Source organism: Hemitrygon akajei, chromosome 22 (assembly GCF_048418815.1).
Source record: "Hemitrygon akajei chromosome 22, sHemAka1.3, whole genome shotgun sequence".
Taxonomy (NCBI): Eukaryota; Metazoa; Chordata; class Chondrichthyes; order Myliobatiformes; family Dasyatidae; genus Hemitrygon; species Hemitrygon akajei.
The window spans coordinates 55,812,058-55,832,801 of NC_133145.1; the positions used below are offsets into that span (position 1 = coordinate 55,812,058).

The 20,744-nt window shown below is 41.1% G+C and overlaps 1 protein-coding gene across 1 annotated transcript in view; it reads left to right on the plus strand.

Moving 5' to 3' along the window:
* Positions 1-20,744, plus strand: part of rptor (regulatory associated protein of MTOR, complex 1) — a 483,948-nt gene that overhangs the window by 118,992 nt on the left and 344,212 nt on the right. Inside the window, exon 4 of the mRNA XM_073026287.1 lies at positions 17,615-17,773. Coding sequence (XP_072882388.1) covers positions 17,615-17,773 — 159 coding nt within the window. The remainder of the gene's footprint in view (positions 1-17,614; positions 17,774-20,744) is intronic.

Consider the following 20,744-nt stretch of genomic DNA (forward strand, 5'->3'; position numbering starts at 1 on the left):
GACAGGGCCTTGTGCTTTGACTCTTGGTAGGGTCACCCATTGCCAAAGAGGTTAAAGGGTAGAGGCCAGACTAAGAGTGGTCCACCAGTCCTTCAGGTTTCAGGGTTCATCTCAAGGCTAACAACCCTGACTGGTCAAAAATAAAATTGTAACGGAAGCAGCAAATCCTTCTATATCTGTGTGCAACATTTTGGCAGACAGAGATGGAGGACCTTCATTACTGCCCTAAGCGCCAGTGGCGTAAATAAGTTATCCATTTATTTATCCACCTGTTCATTCATCTATCTATTTTTGTACTTGTGCATTATTCTCTTTTGCATGCTGTCTGTGTGTAGTTTTTCATTGATTCTATTGTATTTCTTTATTCTACTGTGAACGCCTGCAGGAAATTGAATCTCTGGGTAGTGACATGTATTTACCTTGATAATATATTTACTTTGATCTTTAGAATACTTGGTCTCTGACCTGCTGTTTTAGCTCTGATGTTTATATGCCACTGTTCGAGTTGACAATGGGCGCTTGAAATTGGTGATGTTATTGAATGCTAGATGACTGGGCTCTCTCTCTTGTAGATGTGCATTGTTTCGTACAGTTGTGGTACAAATATTACTTGCCATTACTCAACCTGAATGGTATCTAAATTTAACTGCGTATAGGGATGGACTGTTTCATTTTCTGAAGAATTGTGTATGAAATTGAACACTGTGCAATTCCTAATTATGATCTTCTGACGGAAGAAATTGCTGTGGCACTGTCCTGGGGCTCGGCTGATTGATATCCAGCAGCTGTAATCACCTTTCTTTGTGTGACGGATATGTTCAACCATTGGCGTGTTTTCCCCTTCATACCTTTGGACCTGTTTACCTAGGAGTCATTGATACCACACTCCATCAAATGCTGTGTTGATGTTAAGGACAGACACTCAAGTCTCGCCTCTGAAGCTTGGCTGCTTTGGCCATGTTTGAATCAAAGCTGTGATGTGATCAGGAGCCAAATGGTCTCAGCAAAATGCAACATAACTGGACATATTTGAGCAGGTGAAAGAGGGTAAAACTGAAAACAGTGAGCAGGTTTTGAGTGAGTTGTTATATTCAGCAATTCTTTAGGATGAGGGCAACATGCTTCCACTGCCATTATGTGGCCACTGTTTCACCATTTATCTGGAATAGGTTTAAAAAAAATAATTAAAGGTCAGCTGTACTCGTGCCATCTGGTTTAAGATGGCGCAACTGAAGTTATGACTAAGAACATTACTAATAACTGAAGTAAATTGTGATCAGCCATCACTGTAAACAGTGAAAAAGCAAGCAGAGCTGAAGCTGATTCGAAGTGTGGACCATGTAGGAGTATCGCAAAGCCGGAACGCAACAATGTGTTCAAGACGTGGCTGCAGACCAAGTTGTTATCGCCGTCGCGGTTGGAGTGAATGATTTGGACAGGAGACGATGCAGGACAGCTTTGACGTCCGTCCACCCAACCCAGGTGTGAGGTTAGATTGCTCCAAGCACCGAGCCGATGTTCTTGAGATTGAGAATGACTTTGGGCTATGCGGCCCAAGCGTGTCATTGCGCCAGGGTCTGGGTCCCAGAGTGAGGCCCTACTCGGTGCTTGGGACAGTTTAAACGCTGGCCCACATAGACTGGAAAGCCCAAGTGCGGAGGCGAGGATCGGACTGATTTCGCTTGCTCTTCCGTGATGTTCATTCCTCTGTCCAGTGGCTGCCACTTCTGTGAGTTTCGTAACGTTTTTGCCCCACTCATATAATGAACTTGAGATCATGGCTTGGGCCTACTACTCCAGCTGCTCTGGGGAGTGGATCTAAGTGCTCAATCTGGTTCAGAATGCTGTCAGTTGCATCTGTTGTTGGCATGATGTATGTTTTTTCTCCGTCTTTCTCTGGTCTTTTTTAAAAATTGGGTTCTTTGGGTTTCTTGCTTTGCGGCTACCTGTAAGGCAAGTAAGTATCAAGGTGTATAATTTATGCATTCTTTGATAATAAATCTGCTTTGTTTGGGAAGTTTGTTGGTAATGCGCAGTGTTGTAATGAGAGAGTTCAGAAAAGTGTCAGAACAATATGGCAGTCTTGTTTGACATTGGCATTCACTGAGACAGGTTCAGTTAGAGAGCCATTGATTAGTATCATGGCTTGCTGTGAAACAAAATAGATGCAAACCTCAATAGGCAACTGGATTGGAGTCAAAAGCTTTAGTGAGCTTGAGGAAATCCATGTATGGTGGCTACTGTCTGCTTTTACTTTGAGCTATTGCAAGGTGAAGATCATGTTCAGTGTGCCTCTTGGTTAGGGATTCCCAACCTCCTTAATGCCACGGACCAATACCATTAAGCGTGAGACCCATGGATCCCAGGTTAGGAACTCCTGCTCCAGCTGTTTTCTGTTTTGGTAGGGATCTCAGAGGAGGCTGAGATGTATCATTGTTTTGGCATTTTTGGATGAACACAGTTATGAATGTTTCTGCTTTGTTTTCAGCATTTGTACTGGACCCTGCCTTTTGGGCTACTCCGGATTATCCTATTAGCTATTTAATTTTTCTTTACTGCCTTTGGCTCATGTGGGTGGAGACTCAGGGATACCGTCACATTCAGATGGAGAAGGATTCTTCGTTGCTGTGTACAATGTCCTGTGTATGTTACTAAAAAGGGCTTCTTTGGTTTGTTACGAGTAGGAATGCTTCTTTGTCTGTTAAAAGTTTCTCTTGCCGTTGTTTCGCTTTAGAATGGCTGATATGGTAATTGTATTCATTTGTTAATCAATGGGGAATGTTATTGTGTTTTGTGAGGCTGGGAACTTGGGGGAGGGGTTGCGCGGGCTTGGGGTGTGAGGGGAGTCCGGAGGAAGACACCGAGGAAGGAGGACGTGCGCTCGGACGACCACCGGGGAGTCCGAAGTGGGAGTTTCGGGAGGACGACCACCGAGGAGTCGAATGGTTCGCTGGATGAGCTCCACCGATGTGCACTAAACTGACTGAACTTTGATAAGTTGGCGCCTTTTGTTTTTTTCTTGTATATATATATATATTGTATTGCCTAATACTCTTTTAATTTTAGTAAACGCTTTAAAGTGTATTTCATAACGGTATTTGTTGTGGGTTTGATACTGTTGGCGGGCGCGAGGCATAAACGCGATTCTCACAGCACCTGCGTGTACGGGAGGTGGATTGGTGTGTGGCTGGATCTCTTTTTCCCCTAGACATATACCAGCCTGTTGGGTAAGTGTTACAGCTGTTTCTGCCAATCAAAGTTGTTAGCCCTGAGCTGAACCCCCAAATCTGGAGGACCGGTGGACCACTGTTAGTCTGGTCTCTACCCTTTGACCTGTGTGACACGGTTGACTCTACCAAGAGTCAAAGCACAAGGCCCTGACTCCAGCCAGCACAGCTCTCTGTGTCATTGAAGCACACAATCCACCAAACCCTACAACAAGGTTGTGGTCCTCATGCAGGATAATTTGATAAATAAATACATGCATACATACCACTGAGAACACAAGCTGTATTTTATTTGAAAGTGAGTCTATAGGTTGTGGAATGACAAGATCCTATGGAAGATCTCCTAACATGCCAAAGCCTTTTTATCCCCATCATCTACAAGGCACGTCAGGAACGTGGTGGAATACTCTTCACCAGACTAGATAAGTGCAGGTCTAATGTATATCAAGAATTCTGACAAAACTCTGGACAAAGAAGACTGTTGATCGGCACCCTCTCTACCACCAGCATAGGTTTCCTCTGGGTGTTGCAGTTTTTCTCTCATCCCAAGGATATGGGTTAGTAGGTTACTTGGTCACATGGGTGTAATTGGGCAGGAAGGGCCTGTTACCATGCTGATTCTCTAAATAAATTTAAAAATATATATTTATTTATTGAAATACAGTGCTGAATAGGCCCTTCTGGCCCTTTTGAGCCACGCTGCCCAGCAACCTCCATTTAACACTAGCCTAATCACGGGACAATTTACAATGACCAATTAACCTAGCAATCAGTACATCTTTGGATTGTGGGAGGGAACAAGAGCATCCGGAGGAAACCCCCCCATGGTCACAGGAGGAATGTATAAACTCTTTACAGACGGTGGCAGGAATTGAACTCAGGTCACTGGTGCTGTAAAGCATTATGCTAACTGACTGGATGTGTTTCCCCAATTTTCCATTGCAAGTCACACAAGCATTTTAATAAAGAGTGCCATGGTCTGTGGTCAGAGGTTGTGAAGTTGTGGTATCTGAGATACCTTTATGAAAGGAGGGGAAGAGGATACCTGTGACCTAAATAATGTGGTGAGAGATGCATCTTTATCATTTTCCTTTTGAAAACGGTACAGCAAGTGAAGCAGATGTGTGGAACATGCTCTTTTCACATGTACAGGGGTGGAAATGCTTAAGAATTTAATGTTCAATTGTCACGTGAGCCAGATGCTTATATTTGACTGAAATGTTATAGTTGAATTGTGCCCATGGACAAGTCCTTAAGTCCTTCCCTGCCCCTTACTTTCTGCCATTATATTTTAACATCTTAAGTTTTGAAAATTGCACTATTCAGTTCTGATTTGAATTTTTATCATCAGGGAGCCTTTAGTGCAACAGTTTCTTCCCATTTAAAAGCTGCACATGTATTAATAAATTTAAGTGCTCTGCTCTACACCTTGCTTGATCTCATTTTATTCATTTACTCTCAGGTGGTCTTTCTATTGAAAAATAACCTCAAAAATTATGAGCTGATAAGCAGGCAGCGTGAAGGAGCTTATTCAAAATCATGAAAATGGTTGAAAATGATCCTTTAAGACCAGATCTATTTCCATAGCAGTAATTAGCCTTTGGAATTAGGTCAGCAATCAAATTGTCAAAGAATTAGATGCATTGTAGGTCAAAGAGGGATTTGTCTTGTGGTTGGTGCCAGATTTAGTACTGAAGTGCACTTTACATTTTGTGTGGTCAGTGATGAAGTATAAAGATCCATCAGCTCAGGGTGTCTTATAGGGTGCGGCCAATGCGGCAATTTGGAATAAAACTTGGAATTGTTGTTTGGACAATTTGTAATTCCAACATCTAATTTTGAATCTGAGGGCAGAGATTGCTGATATATGTGCTCCTGTGTAAAGTATGAAATTCTCTAAATGCAACTCAAATAAGGGCATGGCTACTGCAGTTTGATGTGCGTATGAGATGTCAGAATGTAACTGTGGCAGCCTTGATCAGAATCAGGTTTATTATCACTGACATACTGCATGTCATAAAGTTTGTTGTTTTGCAGCAGTAGTACACAAAATGTATGATAAATTATAAGCATTATCATCATTGTGTGCCCTGTCATATGATGTGGACAATCATGGTCTGTCCATGACCATCATTATTCTAGGCAATTTTTTCCTATAGAAGTGGTATGTCATTGCCTTCTTCTGGGCAGGGTCCTTTCAGAAATCTGATGGCGGAGGGAAAGAAGCTGTTCCTAAAACATTGAATGTGTGTCTTCAGGCTTCAGGCTCTGATGGTAGTAATGGGAAGAGAGCATGTCCAGGATAGTGGGGATCCTTAAAGATGGGTAGATGGATGTCAGCCCTTGGGGTTTTATTGACCCTAATTTGCCTCAAGACGGCAAACACTTCTTCTGTAATTGATATAGGGTCCACGGCCTCTGTGCTGCTTTGCCTAACTTCTAGAAACTCTTCGTCCATCTCCCGAGTAAATACAGAGGAAAAAAATACCCATTTCAGATCTCCCCGATTTATTTTTGTTCCACGCATAGATGACCATTCTGTTCTTGCAAAGGATGAATTTTGTCCCTTGCAATCCTTTAGCTCTTAACAAATCTGTAGAAGTCCTTGGGATTCTCCTTCGCCTTGTCTGCTACGACAACCTCATGATTTCTTTCAGCCCCTGTGATTTCTTTCCTAAGTGTTCTGTTGCATTTTTATACTCATTTGTTCTTACCTGCCGAAACCTTTATTTTCTTACCAGTGCCTCAATATCTCTTGAAAACCAAGGTTCCCTAAACCCGTTACCTTTACCTTCTACTCTCAAAATTTCACTTTTGAAGGACTCCCACTTATCAAGTATACCTTTAGGAAAACAGCTTGTCCGTATCCATACCTGCCAGAACCATTTTGTTAACATCAAAATTGCCTTTAATTTAGAATCTCAACCCGTGGATCAGACCTTTCCTTTTCCATATTTACTTTGATCACTAGGTGTTATCCTACATAGACTTCTGTCACCTGCTCGGTTTCATTTTCTAAGAGTAAATCAAGTATCATAAACGCTCTCATTGGGTTTTCTGTTTCCTGAACATGTTTGACAAGCTCTATCCCATGTAGTCCTTTTACAGTATGGGAGTCCCAGTCAATATGTGGGAAGTTAAAATCACCTAATATAACAACTTTGTTCCTTGCAACAGTCTGCAATCACCCTGGGACTGCTGGTTGGTTTATTATATAGCGCCATTTCTGTGGTAATGCCTTTCTTATTCCTTACTTCCACACATAAACCCTTATAAGACCAGTTCTCTCATCTGTCCTGACGGAGAACTGCTGTGACATTTTCCCTGACTAGTAATGCCACCCCTCCCCCTTTAATCCCTCTCGCTCTGTCAGACATCTGCAACTAAGTCTCACTACTGACCACAATAATATAATTCCATGTGTTGATCCACGCCCTGGGCTCATCTGCCTTTTCTACAATACTTCATGCATTGAAATATATGCAACTCAGAGCATTATTGCACTTCAGTGGTGTGTATCAGTAGTTGCATTGTAAACTCTCAAGCTATTAGTGCCATTGTAACTCTGCCTACGAGAAGTCTACAAAGCTAATTGTTTTAATGCTTTGCATAAACCTAAAAGAAAGTAAAATACAAACATGGTGTAGTGAAATCTTTTAATGAAAACATGGCATCGTAGGTGGAAACTAAAAGCCTGACGTTGTTTGGTGGTGTTCGTCAGCTGATTCAGGCTTTTGTTACCCTCCACACATTATATTTTCAATACATTAATGTAATTTTTACTGCTAAGTACTATACATGTGTGAAGAAGTATAAGACTACATACCCATAGCACATAAATTCAGAGTCAGAAATTATGCCGATCCCAAGCTATCTCATTATGCCAAAATCTGAAACACTTGCGGCCCAAAGCATTTCTGTTAAAGGAAACTTAACCTGCATTCGTAATCTTTAGTGTTTTAGAATAATCCTTCAACTATTTAATTCTTGCTTTTGTTGGTTCCTTGAGATGCTCTGCATTACAGGTAGCAACTTGAGAGATGCATATTTTTAAGAGCTTTGGAAATCTGGCTGATCGAAGATAACATTTTATTTGTCTCATGAGCTATACCAAGAATTATCCTTTGAAGGAGACAGTTCCACAGCACTGGGGCAATGAACAGTATGCTGGAGGAGCTAGGTGCGTCTGTGGGGGGAAGAGGATTGTCAACATTTCAGGCCCTGTCAGAGCCAAGTGGAAAGGGGAGAAGGCACATGTAGGTCACTGGTGGACCCGGGAGGGAAGAAGGGTGAAGACCAGTTTGAGCGACGCAGAGAAGGGGAAGGAAGTGGATGGTTGACAGAGGCAGACAAAAAAAGTCAGTTGGAACTCCTCAATCCACCACCTACTTGGCCCATTTTTGACTACTTCTTGATTTCTCTTTATGCTGGTTAGGTCCTCTCTCCACTCTTAGTCCTGAAGAAGGATTTTGGTCCGAAGCATCAACTCTCACCTCCCCCACCCCCCACCAACAAATTTGCTCAACCCACTGAGTCCCTCCAATAGATCAGCACCTGCCCTTTCTTGTGAGTCCCATGATTGTGTTCATCTATGCTCTACCTAAAATGTCTTAGAACTACCTCCTTACGTGCATCTGTCACCAAGTCTTTAATTCTGGCATCATCATAACTACAACAGATCTATCCTTATAACACTCTCGTCACTGGGATTATAAGTGTGGCGGGGTTTGAAATGTGATAAAATTAATTTTTCTTGGAGTAGCAGCTTTCTGAATTAAATATGAAATGTTATTCATGGTATGTTCGTATAGTATTTGAAAGAATTTGTATAATTTTGGCACAATGCATCTGGAGAAATCTAAGGCAAAAACGCGCATGCCCAAACAGTGTTCACCAAATTCACTGCTCGATTTTAATCTAAAATAAGTAACACTTGCCGTAGGCATTCTGGGTCACACAACACTCAATAGGTTCATTTTAATGTCAGAGAATTGTATACAATATACATCCTGAAATTCTTTTTCTTCACAAACATCCATGAAAACAGAGGAGTGCCCCACAGAATGAATGACAGTTAAATGTTAGAATCCCCAAAGCCCCCCAGCTCCTCCTTCCATGCATAAGCAGCAGCAAAGCGACAAACCCCATCTCCCCCACCAGCAAAAAAAAGCATCTGCACCCTCCACCCAGTACACAAGCATGCAGCAAGCATCAATAAAAACACAGACTTACAGTACCCCAAAGACTACTTGTTCACCCAGTAATTTGACATACCATAGGCTCTCTCTCTCCCTAATAAGAGAAAAAGAGATGTCCTTGTTTCACAGTGAGAGGGAAGACATGAGAGAACAACTCACGGATGTATAGTGTTAAAAGTCTGTTGTGTTGCCTTTTCTGAGCTCTGTGCCCAAAGAACTTTAGTCTGGGCACACAGCCAGCAGCCAGCTCGCTGCTTTTGATCTTCTGTGTCCCAGGATGCACCAGTTTTCTGCGGTGGCACCAACCTGAAATCCACCTGCCTCCAGATCCACGAAAATCTGGCACCCTGAAGACGCACTAGTCTTCTCGGCCACGTCCTTCGCATATCGAAAAACAGCCAGTTGTGAGGCCCTGAGAGCGGGTCCCATTCCCGCAAAGAACTGGTCAGCGTGTAACTCCAGATCAGGGTCTTCGAAAGAACCCTGAAAAGGCGAAAAAAGGGATATTAAATATAGAAATAGAGCTGTTTCCGAAGATGCAAGCAAAGGAGTCGCTGCTAGGTGCCATCATCCTAAGCTCCTCCCAACTTAAGACCTTATTTAAAAATGACCAAAGAGAATGGAAGTCGTCGTCATTTTTTCCCTCCAACCAGCATTTGGGATGTGCAGTAGAAGAGTAAAATAAAGCAGGAGTTGAAAGGCATTCACCAGTGTAAATGTATCACAACAGTGGTGTGAAGAAGAGGATCTCTGAATGCACAACACGTTGAACCTTGAAGTGAATGAGCTGCAGGAGGTACCTAATAAAGTAGCCACTGTGCATACAGTATATGCTCGATTTATCCATTGGATGGGAGACTGGATAAGGAGTACGAAGAATGCAAATCTACATAGGTGAAGCCTTGTCATAAATATATTTACTGAGGTAGCCTCCACCGCTTCTTCCCCATTCTGATGTTTGGTGTGAACAGCAACTGGACCTCTTGACCATGTCTGCATGCTTTTATGCTTTGAGTTGCTGACACATGATTAGCAGATTAGATATTTGCATTAATGAGCAGATGTACCTAATAAAGTGGCTGCTGAATGTACATTGATAATGTAATATATAGTGAGAAAGAGAAGTGATGATGTGATTGAGTTGTTGACTAAGGGAATCAAGCTAATGACTTCCTTGCATTTTGAAAATGATATCCTGGATACACATTTAGAACGAACTGTACTGAATTCCTGCTCCTATTGCTGTTTCTCAGTGATCCCTAATACTGTTCTTCTTCAGAAAGGGGTGAACCTTGTTGCAGAGCGTAGGTGGGGATTCTAGACTTTGTAAGAGCTTTATTCACATACACTTGATTTACAAAGCATACATCAGGTAAAACATAATCATCATCCAGTTGATGCTGGAAAGACTGAGCTGTTGAATCAGGAAAAGGATGAGAGAAGACAGCCAGCTCATGCAGTGTTGTTGGGTGTGAAAGGGACGTTGGAAATTCTTGGTATGGAAGAGAGAAATCTTCAGACACGAACTTGGAAGAAAAGAGAAGGTTGCCCAGAACTAAAAAAGAGGGGGGGGGGAGGGGGGAGTAAGTAGCAATTTTATGTTTTTTAGGCAAAAGATAACCATGTATAACAGGAACTATCAGTAATAAATCTCCTCAGCAGTACGGGTTGAGAGTGGTAATCCATGATAATATACTCGTGTCTGCGTGTATTCCTCTTTTGGTATGTGTATGAGGCAGCAGCAAGACTGCACTAAGGACTGGTGAAGAAAATAGCATGCAGTCATCTCCAAATGAACTTAAATCACTGTTTAGATTTAGAAGTACAGCACAGTAACAGGCCCTTCTGGCCCAGCAAGACCGCACTGTCAATTGCACCATGCGACTAAATAACCTACTAACTCATATGTCTTTGATGTGGGAAGAAACTGGAGGAAACTCATGTGGACACGGGGAGAACATACAAACTCCATGCAGAAAATAGCAGAATTGAACCTGGGTCACTGGTGCTTTGGTAGCACTGCACTAACCATGAACCTCATGTGACCTGTGTATCATTTCAGGTAAAACTTGATTAAGATGGAAATTATCCTCCCATTTAAAATAACTTGCTCTGGTAGCTACGAAGTTAAATTAATAGATTCAGTTTTTGCCATCATTTCCTATATTATAAGTTTCAGAGAATTGATCAGTGTAAAATGTACTCTTGTCACCAGTGTTTATCTTCATTTGTAATTGGGTTGATTTTTGCATCTCTCTCGCACTATTTTAGTGAAACCAATGTGTCATAGTGTCTGAAATAAATAGTTGGGCATCAAAGGAGTAATTTATAAATTACATGAAATAGGAAATGTTTACTTCTGTTCATCTAAGATACTCCCAGTACACACATCTTAACTGCTCAGCATCTGAAGCAGTCCATACGACTGAGCAGACAATGGCATGACTCTGTAGCGTAACACTATTACAGCGCCAGCGATCAGGGTTCAATTCCTGCTGCTGTCTGTACGCTCTCCCCGTGACCGCGTAGGTTTCTTCTGCGTACTCCGGTTTCCTCCCACATTCCAAAGATGTACAGCGTTGTAGATTAATTGGTCATGTGCGTAATTGGGCTTGTTATTACCATGCTATATATCTAAATAGAAGTATAATAAAACATTATAAGATATATATTAATAATATATTAAAAGTGTATTAAAATATAATAAAACATAAACAAAATAAGACTTAGCAGGAGTGGGACCACCTTCACGAATGGGCGATAAAAGTGGGTAGCTACTTTGTACCACAAAAATGCCAAGCAGGGACTGTCTCACATGACAACAAGAGCAACAGCAGCACGACTCAGCTTGTCAATACCTTGAGCTTGCCATACCATTAATTAAGGTTATGTTTGATCCACTTCTCGCCCACTGCGGTTACTAGCTGAGGTTAATCCTAAAGCACTCCCCAATTCTTTAAACTGCTATGATCATGTAAGACAGGAGAGACAGGCACATGGGAAACATCACTACCTGCACATTTGTCATAGGTAATGATACTTAAATTACAAACACCATATGTTCTTTTTGGATGATAATTTTTCAAAGAGTATTCCTTTTCCAAATCTTGTCAGTAACCAGCATGTATAATGGTACAATAGAGACATGAAAAACAGCAGATGCTGCAATCTGGAGCAACAAACTATCTACTGGAGGAACTCAGCAGGTTGAGCAGCATCTGTGGGGGCGGGGGGGAGCAGAGGAATTGTTGATCTTTCAGGTTAAAATCTTGCATCAGGACTTGTGCGAAGTCTCGATCTGAAATATTGACAATTCCTAAACATGAGATTCTGCAGATGCTGGAAATCCGATGGGAGGAGCAATATTCTATCTTGGTAGCCTCCCAGCCTGCCAGTTAAAAACATCACTTTCACTAACATCTGATAACTTCTGCTGTCTCTTTCTTCTCTCTTCTTCCATTCTGGCTCTCCTCTTACCCCCTCTCCTTACCTGCCTATCACCTTCCTTGGGTACCCCTCCTCCTTCCTTTTCTTCTGTGCTATTCTCTCCTGTCAGATGCCTCCTCCTTCAGCCTTTACCTTTTCCACCCATCACCTCCCAGCTTCTCACTTCATCCCCACCCCTCACATACCGTCCTCCTCACTTTGCTTCACCTAAAACGTGCCAGCTTGTATTCCTTCCTCTTCCCCTCCCACTCCCCACCTTCTTATTCTGGCTTCTCCCCCTTCCTGATGAAGGGTCTTGGCCCATAATGTTTACTCATTATTCCTCTCCATAAATGCTGCCTGACCTGCTGAGTTCCTCAAGCATTTTGTGTGTGGTTTGTCGACAATTCCTTTTCCCCATCAGATGCTGCTTGACCTATTATAGTACCTTAAAATAGTAAATTCATTTGTAGTAGTGGAAGGAAGATAATAGAGACACAATATTTGCAGAAAGGAGATTTGGGACATGATCCAGGAGGCTTATTCATAATAGTGGAGGGTGAGGGCTAGTGGGTTGTGATGACATAAAGCAGCATAGTGGATTACATTGCCAGTGGATGGTATGCATAGTAAACTGATCTAAGAATCAGAATCAAAATCAGCTTTGATTTCACCGGCATATACAATGAAAGTTTTTGTTTAGTGACAGCAGCCCATTGTTGTTTTGTGACAGCGCAAAAAGAGCGAACAAGAGTGAGATAGTGTAGATGGGTTCATTATCCTTTCGGAAATCTAATGGCGGAGGGGGAGGAGCTGTTCCTGAAATTGAGCATGTCTCCAGGCTCTTGCACTGCTTCCTTGATGGTAGTAATGAGAACATTGGAGACCGCAAGTTTGACCGAATTTAAAATGCATTTTCAAAATCAGGGATTGTTGTTGGCATTTGAAGATTTAAATTAAACCTTTGATTGACCTCATTTCAGAAACTTGAATGTGTTTAATTCATTGTAGGTCTGCAGCGTTTGTGGTCTTTCTATCTCTGCCTACATTTTGAACACATTATCTGAGGGGAAAAAATGGACTGGCACAGGCAAGTCTGCAGCTGCTGGAAATCCAGAGCAAGACACACACAATGCTGGAAGAACTCAGCAGTTCAGGCAGCATCTATGGAAATGAATAATCAGGCAGCATTTTGGGCTGAGACTCCTCATCAGGACTGAAAAAGAAAGTGGGAAGGAGGATAACTAGAAGGTGATTGTTGAAGCCTGGTGGGTAGGAAAGATAAAGGACCGGGGAGGAAGGAATCTGATAGGAGTGCTTGCAAAGACTGAGCCTTTGATGGATGCTACTTTTATACCCAGTCATGATACCTCACCTGCTACCAATTAGCCTGCTTAATGTGGAGTCTTCCAAACAGGTGTTACTTGAATATTCTGTGCACTTTTCAATCTTATTTTAACTCTGTCCCAACTTTTGTTGAGTGTGTTGCAGCCATCAAATTCTAAATTTGTGTATATTTACAAAAGACAATTAAGTTGGTCAGTAAAACTATTGAAAATCTTTTCTTTGTACTTTTGTCAGTTAAATAAAGGTTCACGTGAATTAACATATCACAGATTTTTGTTTTTACTGCATTTTGTAAAATATCCCAACTTTTCTGGAAATGGGGTTTGTATGTTTCATCAGGAGTTCAAGAAAAGTTGGTATATCACCAAAGACACTGACAAATTTCTACAAATGTACCGTGGAGAGCATTCTAACTGATTGTGTCATCACCTGGTATGGAGGGGCCACCGCACTGAATAAGCTGCAGAAAAGTTAAAAACTCAGTCGCCTCCATCGTTGGCACTAGCCTTCCCCGCATTCAAGACACCTTCAAAAGGTGATGTCTCAGAAAGGTGGCATGCATCATTAAGGACCCCAATAACCCAGGGCATGTCCTCTTCTCTTGCTACCATCAACAACTAGTTACAGATGCCTGAAGACACACTATCAACATTTCAAGAACAGTTTCTTCCCCTCTGCCATCAGATTTCTGAATGGGCAATGAACCCATGACCACTTCCTCGGTATTTCCCCCCCTCTTTTTTTCCTCCTTTTTGCATGACATTAGTTTTTAATGATATACTCTTATTGTAATTAATTGTTTTTATTACTATGTACCACATTACTATGTACTATGTACTGCTGCCATAAAGCAACAGATTTCATCATGTATGCCGATGATATTAAATCTGTTCTGATATGTAGTGTTGAAGAGGAGCAATGATGTCACTCTGTGTGTCCCTGAAGGAGGAAGTGGAAGAAATGGGTTGTATTTGAGGGAAATGAAGCAGAAGCTATAAGCACTGTACTGAAGTGAAGTTGAACTCTTCATTCTTGCATGCTGTAGTACTGCACTGTAAGCCAGTATTATTGATTATGGCTTTTTGGGATTCCAGCTACTTTGTAGTTGGTGCCTAGTTTTCTAGGTCAGTTTATACGAAAGTTTGAAAAATGCTAAAGTATTTTTCTAATTATTAGTTGTAAGAGCATCAGCATTAGCTGGCAATTTAGGACAAGCTTGAATTTGGGAGTGCTATGAAGTGATGGGTGGGCCAGAATGCCTGGTCAAATAAAATGCAGAATATTGTTAGACCAACCATGGAATATTGGAGGAAATGTGAGTGTCCTATTGAGAGAGTGAAGTTTAGAATGCTTTCACTGAATTTATAGGGGGCAAGACATTGTAAACTGACTTGGAAAGGCCAGATGTGGGAATATGACGTCTTTTGGGGAGTTTAATAGACTATAAGGCCATTCTTTAGAAAGTAACATCTAAGTTCAATACAATATTGAAGTTGAACTCTGATAATCTGGCACACCCAGGCTTTAGTGGAGCTGAACCTGGCAGTTTTTCTGGACTATTGGGATTATTATTTTTAAAATGTATCTTTATTGGTTACAGTATATTTCCCAGTCATCCCAGGAACTTTAAAGGGAGCACAGGAAACTTTAGGTTGGACTGGTTGAATACAGCTTGGGAAATGAGGTGTCATTGATTCAGAAGGGATCATGAAAACTGGAGTCAAAGTGAGTGCAGAATCAGGCTTGAGGCAATTCAGAAGAGTGTGTGGGAACAGCAGCCCTGGTGAATCACAGTCAACATTACCTAGTGAGCCAGATGCTGAAGCATTGAGATTTCAGAATGGTCAGAGTTAGGATTGTTAGAGTTTGTTTAAAACTTCCTTGAATGCATTATATGTGATTAAACCCATTCCTGTTTTATAAACTCAATAAATGTTTTATCGATGGCATTCCGTTGCTTTGCACTGATGAACATTGCATGCACCTGAAGTTCACAATGCAAACATTTAAGTAATTCTTTGTTCTTGTATGTCATATTCAAAGTCTGTTGCACAAAGTCGGTATTATTGATGATGCTTTTCGGAATACCTGCATCTTTGCAGGACATGGCCTCCTTTACCTATATTCCAGGTCAGTTTGTACAAGAGTTTGAAAAGTGCTAAAATATTTTTCTAATTGTTAGTCGTAAACCAGGAGTTTAAATTTTACACTAATGTTAATGTAATAATAATCCTTCAACCTACACTTTGAAATTAAAATTGTGACTAACTGAAAAGTGCTTTCCGGATTTATTAAGTTAAATGCATGCTGTTGTCTTAAACTTTACACAGATATCATACAGAGGATCAGCAGAATAAATACCAGAGCAAATAGAACCATAAACCTCATTGTCTGATATTTGGCCTCTTTGGATAATTAGTCTTGCTAAAAGGCAGCTTAGTAGTGGAGCAGTTAGTATCATCACTTTACAGCACCAGTGATCACAGATTGGGGTTCAGTTCCCATCCCGTTCTCCCAGTGACCACGTGAGTTATCTGTGGGTGCTCTGGTTTCCTTCCACATTCTAAAAGGCCAAGGTCAGTGAGCTGTGGGCATGCTATGTTGGCACCAGAAATGTGGTAGCAATTGCGAGCTGCCACCTCCCCCCTCCCTTTCCACGCACAGTCCTCAAGCTATGTTGGTTGTTGACGCAGAGCCGACCTGTTTCACTGTGTTTTGTACATGTGACAAGTAAAGCTAATCTTTATCTTTCTATTTAATTCTAATTGAGGAAAGGTCACCACATCTCAATAGGAATTCCCTGTGTGTGTTGACTCAACTCTCATTTGAAATGTTTTATAAGACCCTTGGTAGAGGGGGATGAGCTAGTCTTGCCTACAACATCTCCATCCAGCTCCTATGAATAAATAAATAAGTAAAATAAGCCAAATGTATCATGCTGATGCTTATCTAGCTGGTTTGATGTTGGGTGACCAGAAGTTCTTAATATGGAAGTTTAATGGTACCTGCAATCTAAAATTGATGAGAAAATATGACGTACTGCAACTTGGCCTAATTATGACCAAATAGCACTTGCTTCCTACTTTCAAAAGCTTTGCATTGAAAGTCCATTAATGTTAGCAGTATAATTGCAAGATTGAGGTCCCTGTGGGCATTAGAAATATGAGAACACTTTGATGCTAAAGGACTGGATTGAAGATGAGCTCTTTTTAAAGTTGTTAGACAATGTTAAAGATATTTGCTGCCTTTTCACCCTGGTATCCTTTATGCATATCATTTCAATGAGCAGTGATTGCATGGAGAACTGAGATATAGAAGTTCTGCATACAGCAGCATTAACTGTTCATCATGGGTCAGTCGGCACACTACTGGGAAGTAGGACTGGAAGGAAATGAAGATATAACTTGTGCAGTTAGTATTTATTTCGCCTTCTGTACCTAATAAAGTGGCCACTGAATATATATTCATTGTCTTCTGCTGCTATAGCACATCCACTTCAAGGTTCAACGTGCTGTGCATTTTGAGATGATCTTTTGCACATCACTGTTACATAACTCAAATAACACATGGTTATTTGAGTTCTGTTGCTTTCCTGTTAGCTTGAACTAGACTGGCCACTCTCCCCTGACCCATGTCATTAACAAGGCATTTTTGCCCACAGAACCGCTGCTCACAGGATGTTTTCTTTTTGTTTCTTGCACCATTTTCTGTAAACTCTAGGAAATGTTGTGCTTGAAAATCCCAAGAGGTTATCAGTTTCTGAGATACTCAAACCACCCTATCTGGCACCAATAATCATTCCATGATCAAAGTCACTTAGATCACATTTCTTCCCCATCCTGATGTTTGGTCAAGACAACAACTGAACCTCTTGATCATGTCTACATGCTTTTATGCACTAGTTGCTGCCAGATGATTGGATGACTAGATATTTGCATGAACAAGCAAGTGTACAAGTGACCTAATAAAGTGGCCACTGAGTGTGTATTGGTGGCAATGCTAGTGCAAATCAGAAAATAATGTTCTGCTTTTTAACATTCCTTCACTTTTAGTTGCTGCTGAGTGTATTTTCCTACCTTATTGTCCATCCTCTTCCTTTCAATTAATTACTTGTGAAAGTGTTTACAACTGTATTTCATTCCAGGCTAGGGTCTTGCAATTGTGTTGTACCTTGCTTTATTCAATTGACTGGTCTCTTTGTTATTGAAGCTCAATACTCTACAATGTGTTTGTTAATCCAGTGGCCATATCGGCGAAGCATTTCAATCTTCATGGCTGTTGATCTGTACATTTTATAAAGTTTCAGTTCACCCACTTCACACAGCATGGTTAGCAAGAAATGGGTTTTAATCTGCCCCGTTTTCACATGCTAAAATTTGCACTGCTTATTAATAAATATTATTTTCCTTCCATCAGGCCAGATACAAGCAGAGCTTGGATCCAACAGTGGATGAAGTTAAAAAGCTCTGCACCTCCCTGAGACGTAATGCAAAGGAAGAAAGAGTGCTTTTCCATTATAATGGGCATGGAGTGCCAAGACCAACTGGAAATGGTGAAATCTGGGTATTTAATAAGGTAATAATATATCCTTCATATCCATTTTGAAATCTGGTATTTCTGGAATCCAACTCCTAACATCCCAAATCAGCAAGGCTATATTTTGCACATTAGCTAATCATTTAATTTAATTTCACAATATCCTTTTTCCATCCTACAACTTTTGTAAGCACTAGAATTTGTTGTGCTGAAGTTTAATTTATTTACATGATTTTAGGGCTCTTGAAAGAATTAAAGTGTAATAAAGCAAGAAATTTACAGGTTAACTTAGTATAATTAATGACTGCATAATTCTGTTTTGTGGTATTAGACTTGGGAACATAGAACATTACAGCACAGTACTGGCACTTTGTCCCACAATGTTGTGCTGACCTGTAACATACTTCAAGATCAATCCTATCCCTTTCCTCCCTCGTAGCCCTCCAATTTTCTATCATCCATATGTCCATGTTCTATTATTCAAGTGTCTCTTAGATGTCCCTACTGTATCTGCCCCCACCACCAATCTTAGCTGTGTGTTCCACGCAACCAACGCTGTCTGAGTTAAAGAAGATTTACTTTTGACATCCCGTGATTCCAATCACCTTAAAATTATGCACCCGTCATGTTAGCCATTTCCACCCTGCAAAGATGTTTCTGGCTGTTCATTTGATCCATACCTCATATCATCTTGTACACCTCTATCAAATCACCTCTCATTTTCATTTGCTTTAAAGAGAAAAAACCCTAGCTTGCTCAAACTATCCTCATAAGATTTGCTCTTCAGTCCTGGAAAATCTCCTCTGCAAGTTCTTGGGTGTTAATATCTCTGAAGACCTAACCTGGTCCCAAAATATCAATGCAGCTGTAAAGCAGGCAAGGCGATGTCAAATTTCTTTAGGAGTTTGAGGAGATTTGGTACGCCACTTAAAACACTCAAACAGGCAGTCCCCAGGTTACATACGAGTTCCGTTCCTGATTCTGTCTTTAAGTTGGATTTGTACGTAAGTCGGAACAAGTACATCCGGTATTATGTAGCGTCAGTTAGTCAAACGTTTGTCTTAGTGTATAGTATATATTTTACCTTTTTATGCATATAAAACACTTAAGAAACATATGTATTCCAATAATTAAACCACTGCGTTGCTTAGTAATAATTGTAGCTTTCATCGGGGCAGGGCCTTTCACATGCTCCATTATTCTCACTTTATCCGTTATCCTTTAAAATTGTTCCAATCGTTGACCGACTGTAGCCTAACGCTTTTTTAATGACCGATGGCGTTTCATCTCTTTCCAAATACTTTATTACTTCCACTTTATTTTCAATTGCGATCGCTTCCCGTCAATGGAACAGAAACACTGCGGGCGGCGGGTCCCGACGTCCGCCGGGTCCCTAGGTCTGCTGGGTCCTAAGGACTACCGCATTGAGACAGGCTAAATGGGACAAGTGGAGGCTGTGCTGTGTTTGGGTATTTGATCATCCACAATATTCCGCGTGGGAATTTAAACTGGAGGTGGCAGTGTTTTTTTTATGAGGTCGAGTTGCAAGCTCGACATCAACCCGGCACGGGAGCGGTCTGTCACTGGATCGAACTCGGAAATCTCCGTTCTCCAGCCTGGCGTTGATCTCACTGCGCCACCGGCTGACCGGGATGGGGGAGGTGGGGTCAGGGTGAATCTTACTAAGAAAAATTTAAGCCAAATACAAAGTTAAACACTCAACAAAGTGTTAACGGCAACAACTTAAAATGGCGGACAGCGTCGCGATCCAACTTAAAATGGCGAACGGCATCACGATCTGACTTAAAATGGCAGACGGCGTTCTCCTTCCTCGGTTCGTAAGTACGAGTTGTCTGTAAGTTGAACGTTCGTAACTCGGGGACTACCTGTAGATGTACCGTGGAGAGCATTCTGATTTACTCTGTCATCATCTGGTAATGGGGGGCGGGGAGGCGGCTGGGGTTGCTACTGCACAGGATTGAAGTAAACTGCAGAGAGCTGTAAAATTTGTCAGCTACATCATGGGTACTAGCCTCTGTAGTATCCAAGACATCTTCAAGGATCACTGCCTCAAAAATGCTGTGTCAATCATCAAGGACCCCCATCATCCAGGAATGCCGCCTTCTCGTTGTTACCATCAGGGTGGAGGTACAAAAGCCTGAAGTCATACACTCAGTGATTCAGGAACAGCTTTTTCCCCTCTGCCATCAGATTTCTGAATGCACATTGAACACATGAGCACTACTTTTTATTTCTGTTTTTGCACAACATATTTAATTTAACTATTTAGTAACTGTAATTCATTTTTTTCCTATATTTATCATGTATTGCATTCTACTGTTGCTGCAAAGTTAACAAATTTCACAACATATCCTGGTGATATTAAACCTGATTCTGATTCTGCACCCTCTCTAAAACTTCCATAGTGAGGTGACCAGAACTGAGGATAATATTCCATGTGTGGTCTAACTTAGTTATTAAAAATGTTTAAAGATTCAATGTGATTTGCTCTGAAAATAACAAATAATTTTTAGGTTTTGTCATAGAGCTGTACTGCTACTGAGCGAATCACTGGGTTATTTGATGTACTGTCATGTTTAAATAAGAGATCAATAAGCAGACTACAATTGCTTTCTCTGGGGTTTGCTTCTGGTTTAATCTCAATGTCTTGAGCAAGACTGAATAAAAGAGGACATCAAAGATCAAAAAGGAGTTTGTGGTTTCCCATGTTTGTCAAATGCTTGAAGATAGGGTGCCTATCAACCAACCACTATTATGGGATAGCCCATGGTGTAGAAGTTTGTTTGTTATGTGCCATGTCACTGTGAGGGAGAAGGGCCTCAAAAGCTAATCGCCATTAGTGTCTTGATAATGTTTAAAATCCTCTTTTAAAAAAAAGTTTTTAGAAATTTAAATTTTAACTCCGCACTGCAGTATGGGGGGGTGGGGTTGCATTCCCAGAAAACAGTTTATATTGTGATTTTCAGTAACATAGAGCCTTGTCATATGC